The 18,231-nt window shown below is 47.1% G+C and overlaps 1 protein-coding gene across 1 annotated transcript in view; it reads right to left on the bottom strand.

The window, feature by feature from the left end:
- Card11 (caspase recruitment domain family member 11) overlaps positions 1-18,231 on the bottom strand; it is a 135,424-nt gene that overhangs the window by 60,755 nt on the left and 56,438 nt on the right. The window contains exon 2 of the mRNA XM_029477657.2: positions 644-781. Coding sequence (XP_029333517.2) covers positions 644-650 — 7 coding nt within the window. The 5' untranslated portion in view covers positions 651-781. The remainder of the gene's footprint in view (positions 1-643; positions 782-18,231) is intronic.

An 18,231-nucleotide genomic window follows, 5' to 3' on the forward strand; every position in this document is an offset into this window, starting at 1 on the left:
ATACACAGAGAAACTGTCTCAAAAAACCAACCCAAACCAAACAACAACAGCAACACAACAACAGCAACAATGAACAGTAACCAAAAAACCATATAGTACACACACACACACACACACACACACACACACACAAATCTTTGTTTTTTTGGCCTCTAAAGGCTTCCGTAGATCACTTCTTGTCAACTCCACAGTCTTGTCACAACCTTATACCAGGCAAACTGCGCTTTCCTTTAGTTGTCCCCAGACTCCAGCTTCCGTTCTCTCTTATATGACGTCTTAGAGCCCCTCTGTGGGATGGCTAATATTAACTGTCAGTTCGACAGACTCTAGAATCACCTAGGAGACACACCTCTGGGAATACCTGTGAGAGGTTATCTAATGGGGTTGATTAAGGAGGGAAGACCCACGCTAACAGTGAGTGTCACCTTGGGCTGAAGGGAGGGATAGGAGAGTGAGCTGAGGACCGGCAGTCGTCTCTCTCTGCTTCCTGACTGCAGCTGCCGTGATGTAATGTGGTGTTTGCCAACCAAGAGTCCAAATAAACCCCGAGTTACTCAGAATGATCTCGCCAGGCATTTTATCTCAGCAACAGGAAAGCGACTACCCCACATCTTAGCCTTTCAGTCTAGAGATAGGACAGTACCTGGCATACGGTCGGTTGGCACTCTGTACACAAGAGCTGTGGAACTGTTATCCGGATGTGACGGTCACACTTTCTGGCTGCCCGCTGTCCTCTTTCGAGCCAGTCTGATGTTGGATCTGGAGTGGGTCTGGGCAGAATCTGAAAAAGGAAAGATTGTCAAGTTGGAGCAAGAGGTAGAGGCAGGAGAGAAAGGAAAACATTCAAAGAATCAAAAAGGTTCTCTGCTGGGAAATGAACCCCTTGGTGCATCTCTCTGGGGGACAGTGTTCGGTTCAGCGCACCGTGAACGGTAGGATGTTAGCTCTATGAAGCCATTGACCACACATAATGAGACCTATGGGGAGGGAGAGATGGGCAGGTGTTAGGCCTTGGGTCCTTTGCGACCTGTGTGGTAGATATTCAAGCACCCTTCAGAATGGAGAAGTTCTACTCAGGTACAAACTCATTAGGTCCTGAGCAGTGAGTCTCTGTCTGACCCATAAGGCTTCCTTTCTCTATGAATTATGTCTTTGGCCTGCAGCGACTGTGGACTTGGTAAGGAACCTTCCTTGGTGCACACACTCTTTAATTTCCCAAGGGTGGTGTTCCTCATGGTGACTGACATGGGCATTGCTAATCCCGGACTCAGTCTAGGTGGGAGCCCAATGGTGGCTGTGGGGTTTTGGGGTTAGGCGCAAGCTCAACTTTCCTTCTGGGAAAACAATTCCAGGAGAGGGAAGGGTGGAACTCAAAGTCAGCGAAGGTGGAAAGGGATGGACCTGCTCTGATAGGTTCCTAGAACCCCTGGGGCCTTGAGCTACTGCCCTGTGTCCTTTCTTCTTTCAAGTGACAAGGACCATGGGGCATTGCGGTGTAATCAGAAACTTGCTTAGTTTGAGCCTTGAGCATTAATCACTGGTGACATTGGTTCTCCTCGGCTGTCCCAAGCTGTTCCTGCCAGTGTCTGGCAACTTGGGATGAGCTGTCAGAGGTCTCTGGCTTTGGAATGTGGCAGGGCCACAAGTCTCTTGACAGTGTCTTCTTGGTCCCTCTGTGGGCTCCCTGCTGTGCAGCTAGGACAGGAACAGATAGGTGGCTGCCCTGGGCTGTGGCAAATGATGAGGGAGGAGGTGACCTGGGATCAGATCATGTCTCCTGGGAGATGAGGAAGCCACAGGCCAGTGAGCAAAGGGATCGGCACTCTTCCACACACATTGTTTTTTGTATGTGCCTGCTCGTGTGTGCTTGGATGTATGTGCCCACATGTGCGGAGTCAGAGGCCAACTGCAAGTACTGCTTCTCAGGAACTGGCTATCTTAGTGGCCCCAGTCTCACTGTTCAAGCAAGGTCGCCCTGTGAAGTTCCAGGGGCTGAAGTACACACCACTGCACACAGCTGCTTCCATGGGTGCTGGAGCGCAGACACAGGTTCCCATCCCCCACACACCTTTTCTTTAGAGAACACGTAGTTCTTTTAGGATCAGGAGAAGAAGTTTTTCAATGATTGATTGCTAGTTACAAGGAACGTTTTAATTGTAAAAGAGGGAAAACAGGTTTGTGGGCTTGCACGATCGTCCTTCCTTGCTTTTCTTTTCTTTTTTTTCCCCTTTCTGCCTTATCAATGTCAGTTGGGTAAACTGAGGCACAGGGGTTGCCAACAGGGAGGCTGGGAGTTTTTGTTTTGGTTTTAGAAGTCTGACCCCAGAACCTGGTCCCAAGGTAGGGAGCATTGTCGGACTTGGTTTTGATAAATTGATTTCTTGATTGCTTTCGATATTGACTTCCAGGCATACTCATGATGAAAATTCCCATCCCTAATACTGATAGACTTCTTTTTCCATGTCAGTGTCTGTGATGGGTAATTTCAACGGACAGTGGTGAGAAAGACACAGAACTTTAGTGAGGTACACCTCTGGGCATGTCTGTGAGGGCAGACCAGGGATGATTAGCTGAGGGGGGAAGACACTGTCTCATGGTCTGGGGTCATGGACTAAACAAAAGGGGAATAGCAGAACTCAATGTGCATTCTCCTCTCCCCTGTCCTGAGCTGCAGAGATTTGAGCACGCAGCCTCCTGTTATCGTGTTCAGGAACTTGCCACCATTCCGACTTCCTTGCCTCAATGAACTGTGCCACCTGAACTTTGAGCCAAAGGAAACCAGTCCTTCCTTGACACACCTCTGGTCAGGGGTTTGGTCCACAGCAATGAGAAAAGCAACTGAACTACTCGGGGAGTGGTGGTACACTGTCACCTTGACCATCTTAGTGACACAAAAATAAAAGCTTGTCACATCAGTATGAGGAAAGAATGTGGATCTAGGTCTCTTTGATTTTACTCAGCTAATACTCAGCTGATTCTCTGGTTGCAAAAGGGTCACGTTTTTAAAAGGGTTATCACTAGAAAGTATGTGCTCAGAATTCCTCGGAAAGACCGGGTTCTTATATAAGCTCAGGGCACACTTAAATCAAGCTTCCAGATTTGGGTTTCTCCACAGGGAAGACTGTCAGATCACAGGCAACATTGATACACACTGTATTTTGTTGCCTCCCACTTAAGCATAAATAGAGAGAGTTCCAAGGATGGTTTGCATAAAATCTCTACATTAGACAGAGCCCAAGAGGCAAACTTGAAAAAGTAATCTGTAAAAATGGAACAAAGGTAAGAGAAAAACTTAAAAACAAACAAAACAGTTATTTAACCAGTCTTCCTTAGTGCAGGTTTGTAATCCCAGACCCAGACAGATTGAGACAGAGGAGGACCATGAATTACAGAGCAGCCTGGGCTACCTAGTGAGGGCTCTGTCTCAGAAAAAAGTTGAAGCAGGAAGACAAGAAAAACAAAGTCAAGGCTGGAGAGATGGCTCAGTTGATTAAGAGAACTGACTGCTCTTCCGGAGGTCCTGAGTTCAATTCCCAGCAACCATGTAGTAGCCCACAAATGTCTGTAGTAGTACCTGATGTCCTCATCTGGCATGTAGGCATGCATATATACAGACAGAACACTCATACATAGAATACATAAATAAATAAAACTTAAAAATAAAATAAAAGTGAGGTCCGTGCCAAAGGTTTAATGATGAACACAAATCCCAGAGAGAGAACACAGATGGCACTCCTTTTTCAGTATGGAAATTTCCATCCTCCCTTTTGAGGAAGAAAAATGAAAGAAGGGAGTTTACCAAGGGACAATGCTAGAGATTTCTCAGAATTTCAGAGTCTCAACCTCCAGAATTAAAGGGCCCCTAGAATGCTCAGTGCATCAACAAGTGGGGCTGATTTTCCTCAGTACTGCCATTTTGAAATTTCAATTAAGTGAAGAACCTAAAATCTCCCAGAAGTAAAAGTTCAGGGTGCATGTGGAGGGGAGCGAAGTGTGGTGTCAGACATTAGTTGTGGAAGCTGAGACATGGTGGGGCAAGGGCTTCACCATTTATAAGAGAAATTATCTTTAAATTTTGTGCTTGATATGTCCCCAAACTATTTGTCACATATGCAAACACGATGGATGTTCTGATCCCTGTCTGTTGCAGGGACAAACGACCATGACAAAACAAAGCAACTGTGGAAGGAAAGGGTTACTTGGCTTCCACGTCCAGATCACAGTCCATTCCTGAGGCAAGCTGGGGTAGGGCCTTAAAGCAGGAACTGAAGTAGGGACTTAAAGCAGAAAGCATGGAGGGATGTTGCTTGCTGCCTTGCTCCTGACAATATTTCTTGTATAGCTGAGGATTACCGAGGAATGGTGCCACCCACTGTTGGGAGAGTCCTCCTGCCATCAATTAAGCATCAATTAAGGCATCAAGACAATCCCTCACAGACCTGCCTACAAAGAGACCTGGTAAAGACAATAAATTACTCAGCGCTCTCTCTCTCTCTCTCTCTCTCTCTCTCTCTCTCTCTCTCTCTCTCTCTCTCTCTCTCCCTCTCTGTTTTTTTTTGTTTTTGTTTTTTTTGTTTTTTTTGTTTTTTTTTTTTTTTGAGACAGAGTATCTCTGTGTATCCCTGATTGTTCTGGAAGTCACTCTATATACCAGGCTGGCCTTGAACTCATAAAGATCTCTCTACCTCTGCCTCCAAGTGCTAGGATTAATGGCATGTGCCACCACTGCCCTGCTAGTTCGCTCTTTTAAAAGATGATTCTAGGTTTATGAAGTTGATAGTTAATGTTAACTAAGACAAATTGACATATTTTCATAAAGTAAAAACTCTATTTCCTGTGTGCCTTTTCTCAGGCAGTTCCTAGAGGATCCAGCAAAATAAATAAATAAAGCAACAAGGAGAAGATAGGGGCTCGGGAGGCGGGGCGGGGGGGTCTTCCTGGGAAAGCAGCCAAAAGTTCAGCAGTGTAGGAAGGCTGCCCAGACGCAGGCTGCCAGGGGGAAATACTGAACAGTTATTTGATATATTTTGTATCTGAGAGTCAAGAGAGAAAAATCAATGATATTAAAAAAAAAAAACCAAATAGATGGAAAAAGAGGCACTGTTAACTTCAGTAAAAAACAGAAAGTCCAGATAATCACAGCATACAACTTGGCTTACAAGGAACAGTATGTACCCAGTCACCACAGACATTCTAACATGAGCATATATGACATAATGCAGTGTCAGAGGGAAGGCTGAGTGTCTGGGGTGGCGTGTGTCTGTGAATGAGGCTGAGTGTAGGGAGTGCCCTGTTTGTGAATGGAGCTTATTGGTGCATTCATGTTGAGGCCTTATCAATCCTTGTTAGCCAACCGGGACTTAGCTCACGGTGGCATGCTCACCATGTGGTAGTTTTGGCCAGCTGCTCCTGGCCGCCTTGCTTTTTTTTGGATTTCTCGAATGCTTTCCCAATCATACATACCACTTGCCTTTTGAGGGTCCATTTTCCTCTTATTGCTTTATTCATTTGTAATTTAGAGCATATTGTATAGGAGAGTCTGCATTCCCAGTAGAACATAGCACAGGGCTTTCCTCCTAATACGTCATTAATATATAGTTGTAAGCTGAGTAACTTTAAAGAAATATCTCATCTTGAATAAAATAAAACAATAAGATTGTTATTGCCTCAAGTCTAGAATGCGCCAGGCCTTTCAGGAATGGGTTGGTCTTTTTGAGATTTATTTTTGTTAATTGATTAATTAACCATTCATCCTCTCTCTCTCTCTCTCTCTCTCTCTCTCTCTCTCTCTCTCTCTCTCTATGCGCGCACGCAGGTGCTTGTGGTGGTCAGAAGAGGGCCATTTATTCCCCAGAGCTGGAATTACAGGTAGCTGTGAGCTGATTTGGGTGCTGGGAACTGAATCAGGGTCCTCTGTGAGAGCAAGCGGCTGGCACACGCTCTGAATGGCTGAACCATCTTTCCAGCCTTGAGGAGCTCTTTTGTATGGACAAAGCCCCCTGTTTCTCTTTTCCAAGAGCCACCCCAGCACAAAAGCACAGGAACCAGATGCAGTCGGTGAGATAAATGCATATCTCTTAATCGATTTTTGTGGGTGACTGGAGTGAGAGGCTTGATACACAGGGCTTAATTATTCCAGTGAAACCCTTCACTTAATTGAAAGGGCTTCTGGCAAAAAAAAAAAAAAAAAAAAAAAAGAATTTTAAAAGGATGATCTATTGCTGAAGGAAAGGACCAAAGAGTCACTGGTGGGCACCCAGATTCCCAGTGCACTCAGCATTTATAACCCCGAGGCAGAAACATTATGCAAGTGGATCTGAGCCACCCTTCATGGCCCCTTCTGTCCCATGTAATCCCTTTCCTTCTTGCAAACAGGGCACTTACAGAGGCAGCTGGAAATCTCTCCCTGCACGGCTCTCCCTTGCTTCCCAGTTAACTTGTTAACTCCTGTCTATCTTATCTAAGCTCACTCAACCGAAATATTGACAGGATAATGTTTCCCATCAATTAACATGTGTACAGCAATCAGCACAGCGCCATGGATACATATTTTGAAAGCAGCAATTATCATTTTAAATTCACAGTGGAGTGGCAGGCACTGCCAGCTGCCAAACACATCCATTCTCTCTCTTACTTGAGAATGGATCTTGAAGTTTTTTCTGTGGCATTAACTGCATTTATCTCGAAAACTGCGTTCCCAGCTTCCCTTGCAGCTAGCTGTGGTTATGTGACACAGTTAGAGTGGAGCGAACTTTCTGCGCTCTTGTGCAAAATCTGGGACTGCTATTATTTTCTCTTCACTTCCTTATTTTCTCCCCTCCACTTTTCCTATCCCTCCCACCTCTATCTACTATCTGTCTGTCTGCCCCTCTATCTATCTATCTATCTATCTATCTATCTATCTATCTATCTATCTATCTATCTATCTATTGAGACAGAGCCTAGGCTAACCTCAGATTCACAGTCTGCTAGCCTCAGCTTCTAAAATGTTGGCTTTACAGATACATGCCAATACCCCCCAGCTAGGAAAACCCCATGAAAGGGGTAGAAACAGATGGGAAGAGACTCTAACTTGTCTTGCTACCTGGATTGAGGATGTTATGTTTGGAAACAGAGATGCTACTGTGTGACTCAAAACCAAGTCACATTTTAAGGAAACTAATAAGAGCCTCGAGCCACTGATGGCATCCTGGACTGCTTACATTTGCGTCTTTGATTTATGACCAAAACAAAGACCTTGGAAGATATAAAATTAGATAATACTTCCTTTACTTGCAGGCAAATATATTCTTAACAGATATAGATGATTAGTAAGAGCCATGCCTTTTGCCTGAATTCCTCCTCCCCGCACACTCCTGGTCCCTAAGACCAAGCAACTGCCTGTGGTTTTTGTTTTTGTTTTTGTTGTTGTTGTTTTTTTTTTTTTTTGAGACAGGGTTTCTCTGTATAGCCTTGGCTGTCCTGGAATTCACTCTGTAGACCAGGCTGGCCTCGAACTCCGAAATCCGCCTGCCTCTGCCTCCCAAGTGCTGGGATTAAAGGCAAGCACCACCACCGCCCGGCACTGCCTGTCTTTTTATCACTTGTGTTTATCGATGACCACAGAGTGGGCATTGCTGTGACCAGATACCTCATAAGATGCAACTTAATGGAGGAAAGGTTGACCGTGGCTCATGCTTTGAGGTACAGTCTGTCATGGTGGTGAAGGCATGGCAGTAGGAGCGTGAGGCTGCTCGCTTATCTCGCAATGGATTAGGAAGTAGAAATAAGATGGAAGTAAGTTGGGACTAACGACCTTAAAGCCTGTAGGCTCGATGCCCCATATAGGGGAATGCCAGGACAGGGAAGCGGGAGTGGGTGGGCTGGTGAGCAGGAGGAGGGAGGATGGGATAGGGGGTTTTTGGAAGGGAAACCAGAAAAGGGGATAGCATTTGAAATGTAAATAAAGAAAATATTTAATTAAAAAAAAAAAAAAAAGAAGAAGAAGCCTGTAGCCACCTCCTGAGATCCGATTTCCCAGTGAGACCCATGCCACAACACCTCAAACAGCGCCATCTGCTGGGAACCAAATGTCCTGACACGTGGGACTATGGAAGACATTTCACTGCCAAGGCACTACATTGAGCCATTAGGAAAGACAAAACGCTACCCATATCTAAAGTTCTGTAGGGGAGAGACTAAATAGGCAATTCTGAAAGGTTAGCAGGACCAGGCATAAGTGTCACCTAGGAAACGGGAGTTGACAGCCTCCACCACTGTCAAGTGCTTGGCCATCTGCAGCTCAGTTCTTGGATCCCTGGCTATGGGCATTGGCCCAACCATTCATCACACCCACCTGCTCGGGTCCTGTCCCAGGTCCTCTACATGTCCTTGACTGCCCAGAAACAGAAAATACAGACCCCTCTCTATCCGCCATCAGGCCTGTTGGACTCCATCCCTTCTCTCACCAGCTCTCTTTAGTTAGTGGGTACCCACCACCTCATCTGCATCACAGCCTGAAGTTTTAACATCATTTAGCCAAGAGCACAGCCCACCAGCTCAGCATTTACAGTCAGCTACAAGCCTTAGGGAGCTATGCCTGTCTGCTGTTTGGGGGTCTGTGGATTAAAACATCTCTACTTGGTATCAGTTAAGATGGGAGGGCACATCCATAGGAAGCCCAGGAGGGTGTGCTAGCCACTTGCCTTGTTGTAATCAACAAGCACACTCACCAACGGGGAGCAAGGGCTTGCTTCATGGTCTGAGGTACCATTGTTCATCATAGCAGCATGTGCATGAGGCAGTTGGTCATGTGGCATCCTCAGTCAGGACACAGAGAGCAAACAATGATGGGGCTCAGTTCGATGTCTCCCTTGATCTGATACATTATCAGAGCCCAAGGGCAATACCCAAATGTCATCTCTTCCCATGTCCCATCCCCCAGACATTTTTCCTAGTGGTTTCAGCCTTGTACCAAGACAATGAACCTGGGAAGGGCACACACTTCTCATCTTTCCGAGGATAGTGCTCCCCCATGCCCCACAACATTTTTTCTAGCAGTTCTGAGAAAAAGTGTTTGAAAGAAAACACAATTAAGACAGATAGATTTAAAAGATTCTGGAGTGCACACCGATTTCTCATGCTGGCTCTTTATGGATGTTTGTCCTGCACTGATCCCAGGGCTGTGTGCATAGCACAGCATGGAGGGCCACCAGGACCCAGGGCAGGACAAATCCCGAGTGAGGTCATCCCAGGAAACCTAGCCTTGTAGGAGTGGCTGGCAGGGGAAGGGGAGACTTGGCTTTGATGGTAATGAAATACTGTCCCCCTCCTGCTGTGGCCTGTGGGGACAGAAGACACATGCTGATTCCAATAAAAAACCCCTGAGTGCTTATCCAGGTGGACCCCTTGCACCAGCTGCAGGCATAATGAAATTTGTTCTTCTGGTATGCATGGGGACATCTTGGCTGTCATTTTATGGTTAGGGTTGAGAGGAAGCTGGAAACCCACTGTCTGTGATGATATCTGGTAATGTTATATGATGTCAGTAAATGGTTGTAGAGGGCTGGGGGTATATCTCAGTTGGGAGAGTGCTTGCCTAGCATGCATGAAGCCCTGGTTCCTATCCTGAGCACTGTATAAACTGGGCATAGTGGTACATGCTCGTAATTCTAGCACGCAGGAAATGGAGGCAGGAGGATGAGGAGTTTAAGGTCATCTTTGACCACATAGAGAGTGTGAGGCCAGCCTGGTATACATGAGACCTAGTCTCAAATAAAAAATAAAACATGTTTGTGGAGTCAAATGCTGTAATGGCAATAGGAGGTTTGATGGTGTATTAATGCCACAGTGCTGGGCTCAACATTGCTAACTAACAAAACAAAACAAAACAGAAAAACAAACTTGATGATGGCAAGTGCTGTGACCCCACAGGGCAGAGTTTGGGAAGTAAAGAGCAGACATGGAGACGTCAGTGCCTTCTGCTAGCATTAGTCAGAAGAATTCTGCTCTAGGGAGCCAGGCTAGCACATAAATGCTTGGGGCGGGCCCGATAATCTGCTAGGAGAAAAGGTCGCACCGTCTCTAATTGCATAGAAAGGTCACCAGGATCATCAAACAGGAGACCCAGCCCAGACAGCCTCCACGGAGGGCAGCAGAATTCTCAAACTTTCTCTTACATCTCCTCTCATACCTCATGCCTCAGTGACGTCACCCAGGGAGGCCCTGCAAAGTCTGTGAAGAGCACATTCCAGAGTGACTGGGCTGTGCTCACTCATTCACTCTCACTCATTAATTCTCTCATTCACTCACTCACCCATTCAACCATGGTTCACTCTTTCACTCATCGTAGTCATTTATCATTCAGTCATGGCTATACATCATTAATTCACTTAGTTACTCCTTCAGCCACTTTTCCAGTCACCCATCACTCATTTATTCACTCACTCATTCATTCATGCATCCACTTAGGCATTCATTTACTCTCTCTCACTCACTCATTCACTAATCCATTCACTCACTTATCCACTCATTCACTCATTCATTTATTCATCTGTCATTCACTTATTCACTCATCCACTCATTCACTTATTCATCCACCCATTCATCTACTCATTCACTCATTCATTCATTAACTGATTCATTCACTTATTTTCTCATGTGACTTAGCAGACAATACTACATGTCATAAGAATACAAAGGCAAGGGGGAAATTTAACTCTAAGGTTGAACCATCAAGCAAAAGACACAGGTGAGCAATACAGATGTCCAGAACTGAGGAAGGAGACAGGGAAAAGCCACATGCAGGAAGGACAGAATCATGCATAGGTTCAAAGACCCACTTGGGAAGAGAGCTGCTGGAAAGGTTGAGTGCCAAAGCGGGGGGCGGGGAGGAGGGGAAGAGAGGTGGAGGCCCAGGCAGCTTGGACTGTAGTATAAGAATGAATTTGAATCTCAGCAGATCACAGGGCCATTGCCTGCAGTGATGGTGACGTTATCCCTCAGGCCAGAGCTGGCTCTGCAGCGTGGGAGGCTCTGCCCCTGCCGCCCTTTGCTCTGCAGCTCAAAGACCCAGCTGGACTTGCTTTTGCATTTCTAAGATGCACTGAACTTCTGCGGAGAATCGATGTGGCGATTGATTTTCCATGCATTTCCGGCCGCCGGGCCACATATGTTATCAAGTATCACAGAGGCAGGTGACTGCGACTTGCTCTTCCAAACCCATTTCCATGTATTTGAAGAGAATTTGGCCAACTTTTTCCAGCAACTGGGTTGATAACAAAAAACATAGGCCTCAACTTCTTTATAATGGCACATCATGCTAGATTGGGACACATACTCTCTCTCTCTTTATTTTTATTTTGAGACAAGGTCTTGCTGTAGAGTTCATGCTGAGTTAAACTTATTGTGTAGCACACGTGGTCTCAGATCTGACAACAGTCTTCCTGCCTCAGTCTCCCCAGTGCCCGGATGACTGGTATATGCTGTCACACCTGATTTGGGTGTCCAGTTTTCTAATTCTCCCATTATCATGCCAGGATCCTTCCAAATCAGACCCCAGGTCCCCCACACCCCAGCCACACCTGGAGAGTGTCCAGGAAGGGACTCAGGAGGGGCTTTTGCTCTTGTTGCCCGGGACTTCAAAGTCGGTCTGTCTGTTTGTCCGTCTGTTTATCTTTTCTCCTCTATCTCCCTCCCCCTTTCTCTCACTCTCTGTGTGTCTCTTTCTGTCTCTCTCTGTCTCCCTCTTTCACTATTCCCTAAGCATGTGCCTAATTCTCCTGCCTCTATGTCCCCTGGGCTGCACCCCCATACCTATTTTATGCAACCCAAGGGTGGAACACAGGGCTTCATGCATGCCAGGTGAATACTGAACTATATCCTCAGTCCTAGGCTCCAAGATCTTTCTCTTTTTTTTTTTTTTTTTTTTGGTTTTTCGAGACAGGGTTTCTCTTTATAGCTCTGGCTGTCCTGGAGCTCACTTTGTAAACCAGGCTGGCCTCGAACTCAGAAATCCGCCTGCCTCTGCCTCCCGAGTGCTGGGATTAAAGGCGTGCGCCACCACGCCCGGCTCCAAGATCTTTCTCAAGCGACCTTTAGGTCTTGCTAACCCTGGGTTTGGCTAACACTGGGGGCGGGGGCAGGGAGCAGGGGACCTGGGCTTTGCTTAGTCCTCAGTCTTCCTCACTTTCCCAGTGTTCCAGTGTTCCAGTGTTTCAGTGAGGTCAAAGCCCGTCTCCACTGTGGGTTCATCAGATCCATTGCCAGGCAGTAGAACAAGCAGGAGGTGGGTTTTGCCCTATAAACTGTTGCGGCTGGTGCTTCTTTCTGTTGTTGAATGAGTTGGGTGTCTGGGTCTCATGGGCAGACCAGCCACGGATAAGGAAGAGAGGCCTCCCATCCTGTGACAGCTTCAAGCCAGTTATGTTTGTTAGCGACAAATGTGATCTAAAGAGGGGTGGAGTGTTGGGGAAAGAGCATACAATCTTACTTTAAGCAAACAGGAAGGAGTCAAAAACCAAGAATTGGATGTCTTCCCTTCCTCCCCTACATCGCTCTGCACAACTCCCTTCATCCTCCGTAAGATTCAGGGGGAAATCTGGGGCACTCTTGTCTGCCATTCTGCCAGGGTCTTTGACTTGAAATCCCCTTCCCTGGGGATGCCCCTATCGTTTTATATCTACTGTGAAGTTGTCTCCAGGTGAGGACCCCTCTCATCTTTCCTTGTACACCCCGTGGCTTAGCAAGCATCTTACATAAGTGGGCGTTTAATATTTATGAGGCGATTGATTTCCAATGGATAAACGCTGCCTCCCGTTCGCTTGTCAGAGTAGCTTCCATCCAGCCGATAAGGCCTTCTTCCCCAAGCACCATGTATGGGGAGAGTTGCTGCCGCCTCCACCTTCACCGCCGCAGCCTGCCTGTGGGCTTGCTGCCCTTCGTTTGTCCCCCCATCCCCGAGTTTTGCTGTGCTTGCAGTTTGCTGCTAAGTGCCAATCCATCTCTCCCTCTCCATCAGTCACAAGCTTGAAGTCTACAAGAGGCATCCCCTTCAATGTCTGACCTGCGGGGACACAGCATTCTTGTCACCAACCATCCATACTAGGAGAGTAGCGAGGAGCCAGTACTGTATGGGCTCCTTCCTGAAACAGTGTGTTTTACCACATCTCCAGGAAGGAATAGGTGCCTGCAGGGTGCTCCTGACCTGGGGAGGCATCAGAATGAAGGAGCAGTTTCTACAGCCTTGCAATCTGGTCCATGCTCAAGGGGGGATTATGGAGTTTGGTTCTGTTCCTGGGCTCCTAGTAATTTACCCCTTCGAACTTCCTTCCTCCTCCTCTTCCTCCCCCTCCCCTCCTCCTCTTCTTTCTCCTCCTCCTCCCCCTCTCCTCCTCCTCCTTCTTCTTCTTGCTCTCTCTCACTCTCTCTCCCTCTTTCTTTCTTTCTTTCTTTCTTTCTTTCTTTCTTTCTTTCTTTCTTTCTTCCTTCCTTCCTTCCTTCCTTCCTCTCTTTCTTTCTTTCTTTCATTCCTTCTTCTCCCTCCCTCATCTGTCTCTTCCTCTTTCTTCTTTTCCCCCTTCCCTCCTTCCTTCTCTCTCTCCCTCCCTCCCTCCTTTCCTTCCTTCCTTCCTTCCTTCCTTCCTTCCTTCCTTCCTTCCTTCCTTCCTTCCTTTCTTCCTTCCATGCTGGGATAGCATCTAAAGCAATCTTGCACTTCCCCACAGCACTGCAGCCCTGAGTCAGGCCTCCAGCACCTCACTGGGGGACTCTACTCAGACATCTACTGCTGTGATACATCCTGAGCCTGGTGTAGGATTCTAGCTCTTAGAGAACTGACGACCGAACACCAGCCAGCATTTACCAGATTGCAAGGAACTGGCTACTGCTCCCACCATGGCATTGTTACTGGGTGAGTTTCAGGAAAGATATTCCTGGAGACCTGGGTGAAGATGCCCTTGAGCTGTGCCATCCGAGCACAGCTGTCCCTCAGGACATTTCAGAGATGGAGAATGGAATGAGTCACTAATAAACCAGCAACAGACACTAGGGAGGAGCAGGCTGTGGCTGTGCTATGCTGGGTAGTGCCAGGAGCTGAAAAGGCAGCCAGCTGCCTTTCTGCTCATTCATGCTTGGGTGTCTGTGATCTGATCTGGGATGGGGTCAGACTTGGCTGGACTTCTTGGGAGGAGAATGGACAAGCAGGATGCAAGTATTGGGGGGACAGCAGAACATGGCAGAGGGTCTTAGCTTTTCACTGGTCAGGGACAGGAGAGAAGAGCAACAAAGTATTCACACACTTGCAGGGAGACGAAGCTGCTGAGAGCAACAGCCACCAGCCATTTCTCCATGTCCGGACTGACGGCCCATGTGAGAAGGCTTCAGATGGCCCATCTGCCCCCTTTATCCTTCTCCTGTATGCCTGGAAGCAGTGTTTGTAGAAGAATCCGGCCCAGTGCCTTCATGTGGATCTCTTGATGCCACCATGATCATAACAAGGAGCATTTCCATGGAGGAGTGAGTAGCTCCAGAAACTGGCCCGCTCTTCCATCTCCCAAAGTTCTGCCAAGGCATTGCCAGGGGAACCTGCTAGTTAAATACATTACTCGAGCAGCCACTATGTTGAGAACAAAAATAGGCTTTCGAATCCAATTAAACGTTAGGCTTCAGCATGGGAGAGAGAGACGGTGCGTATGCGAGAGAGTGGGGTGGGGGTGGGGGACCAGAAAGGGTTTCTTTACTAGTAATTAAACACAAAGTAAATAGCTCTCCCACGGAACAGGCCCCCTCCATCCCCACACCCCCGATCTTCAATTAGCTCTGTTATTCTGTCCCCTATTACTTGAGATAATCAAGGGTTGGATGTAATTAATTGCTGTAATGTGTTCCGGAGTGGAGCCAAATGGCAGCCCGGGAAGGCTGGCAGTAGCTGCCGGTTTCTCTAACTGGCTTCCTGGAAGGGCCAGCTTGGGTTCAGCCTGCATAAAGTAGACAACGGGGGTGAACGGGGAACACGGGCAGGGGTGTCAGCCCTCCTATGGTTCTTCCAATGCATCCTGCATTGGGCACTGCCCTCCCCTGCCCCGGACCTACAAAGCCACTCACATCTGAAACACAGAGCACTTGTGCCTGTGTAAAATATTACTCAGCTGTAAAAAGGAGTGTTGTTTGACACAGGCTGCCAGATGAATGAGCCTTGAGAGGACACAATCCACGAACAACAATGGGCAAATCCAGAGAGGCAGGAAGCAAGTTTAGGGGGGGGGTCTGCTCTGCACAGCCACGAGTTACCCAATGTCAGGCAGGACAGGCCACATTCAACACAGATAGAACTTTTTCCCAGACCCTAGAGCCAAAAGCGTCTGAAATGCAATACCCAAGGTTTATATAGACATATAAATATGTGTGTGTGTGTGTGTGTGTGTGTGTGCGTGCTCTCACTTGTATGTGTGGAGGCCACATGTTGAAGGTGGGTGTCTTCCTCTATTGATCTCTCTCTCTCTCTCTCTCTCTCTCTCTCTCTCTCTCGATAAACCCTCTCACTAACCATGGAGCTCAGTGATTCTCTAGGCTAGATGGCCAGTGAGCCCCAGGATGCCCCTGCCTCTGTCCCATGTGAGTTGGAGCTGCAGGCATGCACCACTATAACCTGGCTTTTTAGGTGAGAGCTGGGATCTGAACTCAGACACTCCTGCTTTCACAGGAAGCACTTACTGTGCTGGTTGGGTTCAGCTGTCAACGCCACACTCTAGAATCACCTGGGAAAGGAGCCTCAGTGACTCAATGAAGGATCGTTTAGACCGGTCTGGTCTGGAGCACATCTGTCCCCAGGACCCACATGGTGGAGCAGGCTCCAGGAAGTTGTCCTTTAACCTTCATATTATACATTGTAACACCCACATGCTCAAATTTCAAATACATAAATAAATACTAAAAAAAGTAGAGAGCAATTGAAGAAGACTCCTGAAGTGGACTTTTGACTTATACATGTGTGCACATGCACACATACATGCGCATGCTCACATGTATTTACACACATCCCAACACACTCAAGAAGAGATTTTCTAACTAGGTAGAATGAAGGTTGCTCAAGAGATCGCCTTGACTTTGTTAATTGCACTCAGAAGACCTGCCCACCGTAGGTGGCACCATTCCCTAGACAGGGAATCCGGATGGTACCAGAGTGGAGAAAAAGAACTGAGCACAAGCAAATGAGCATGCATTTGTTTCTCTCTGCTATTGGCTGGGGACATGACAAGCTATTTCAAGTTCCTGCTGCCTTGGCTTCCCCACAGGGACGGAGTGTAATCTGGAATTGTGAGCCAAATAAACTCTTTTTGTCCTCCAACTTGCTTTTGTCAAAGTATTTTATTGTGACCACAGGAAATAAAACTAAGGCGTTCGCTGAGCCATTTCCCCAGACTCAGACTCCTCTCCTTGCCTGCATCCCCTAAACAATACAGGAGAGCGACTATTTGCACAGCCGTGACCGTGTATTGATGATGATAAGCATCCTAGGGATGCTTAGTGCACAGGGGATGTGCAGAGGGTTTCTGCAAATACTGTGCTACTTTATAACAGGGCCATGAACATTCATAAATGGTGGTGCCCAATGTTCCCCTCAAATACCATGGATGACTACGGTTGTTAGGGGTTGAGAAGGGGCATGGAAGAAGGTGACTGCTAGTGGGTATCAGGTCTCCTTTTGTTGAATGAAGATATTTTGGAACTTGTTCTGGGAGACAACTCGGTGGATGAAGTACTTGTGTTACAAGCGTGAGGATCTGAGTTCAGAACCCAGGTAAAAAGCCAGGACCAGCAGCGGGACCCTGTAATCGCCGCCCTAGGAAGGTGGAGACAGGCTTGGTGGCCAGCCAGTCTAATCGAATCAGTGAGCTTCAGGTGTAGTGAGAGACCCTGTCTCAGAAAATAAGGTAATGTCTAGTGAGATGTTGTAGAGGGCTAAAGCATCTACCACCAAGTGTGACAACTTGAATTTGGTCCCTAGGATTCAGAAAGCAGCAGGAGCAAGTGGACTCCAGGAAGTTGTCCTCTGACTTCCATATACACAGCGTCACACTCCCTGCCCTCTCTCATAAATGAATGAATAAACAATACAGTATAGAGCAACTGGAGAAGACACCTGAGGTGGACTTATAACCTCCATATGTACGCGCGCACACACACACACACACACACACACACACACACACACACACACGTAATCACAAACATATAAATGCACCCCACCCCCAACACACTCAGGATATTTTGTAACTAGGTAGAAATGATGGCTGCAACATTTTGTCAATGTATGAAATGCTACAAAAATGTTCAAGTTTAACAACAGTGGTAAATGTTGGGTTGGGGGAGACTGCTCAGTTAGTCAAGTCCACTGACATGATTGTGTTTGTGTGTAGCCTAGCTTGATGCAGGACAGTGAAAGGCTCTCCTAAACACACACACACACACACACACACACACACACACACACACACCCCACAAACAAGGTGAGAGTCTGAAGAGGTGGCTCGGAGGTTATGAATGGCTGGATTTTACCTTTGCAGAAGACCCAGCACCCATGTTGAGTGGCTCACAACCAACTGTAACCTAAGTTCCGGGGGATTGGATACTCCCCTTTTTTTGCTCACTGATAAGTGTGCACACAGAAAGACAAAAATGGAAAAAAGGAGATGGTAGGTTTTAGGCTTTATAAATGTCACCTCTATAAACGAAAATAAAGACAGCTACAATTTTCAGAGCCTGTGGGAGAAGGTACCAGGTACAATTTCTAGTGGACTCCATCCCCAAGACAACCTGGCCACAAGTATCTGTTTTTGGTTCAAGACACAGAGAATGAGAGAAAGGATGCTATGAGTAAGAGAAATGAATGCTGGGATTTGTGCCCAGGAAAAAACCCTATAGCTTGTCAAATCTGAGGGTCCCTGGAGGAAGGTGGAGAACCTGGAATTGTGGGAGGGACTTTAGTGGGATGCTGGGGGCAGGGCAAAGTTAAGTCAGATGGGAGAATAAAACACGGCACGTGCGTGGGTGTGTGCGTGTGTGTGTGCATGTGTGCACACTCTCAAGTGTGTGTGTAGAGGGGGATGTTGCACTGGGGAGTGGGCCAGACGGCAACTAGGGCTTTTGAGAGAAAGGGGAACAAGAACTCAGTTTTATTTAGCACAAACAGGTGCAGGGGTGGGAAAGGGAAAGAGAAACGAAGAAAGGAAACACAGAGAAGGGAGGCTGTGG

The sequence above is a fragment of the Mus caroli genome, unplaced genomic scaffold (assembly GCF_978045245.1).
Source record: "Mus caroli unplaced genomic scaffold, Mus_caroli_1 scaffold_4, whole genome shotgun sequence".
In the NCBI taxonomy this organism is placed as follows: Eukaryota; Metazoa; Chordata; class Mammalia; order Rodentia; family Muridae; genus Mus; species Mus caroli.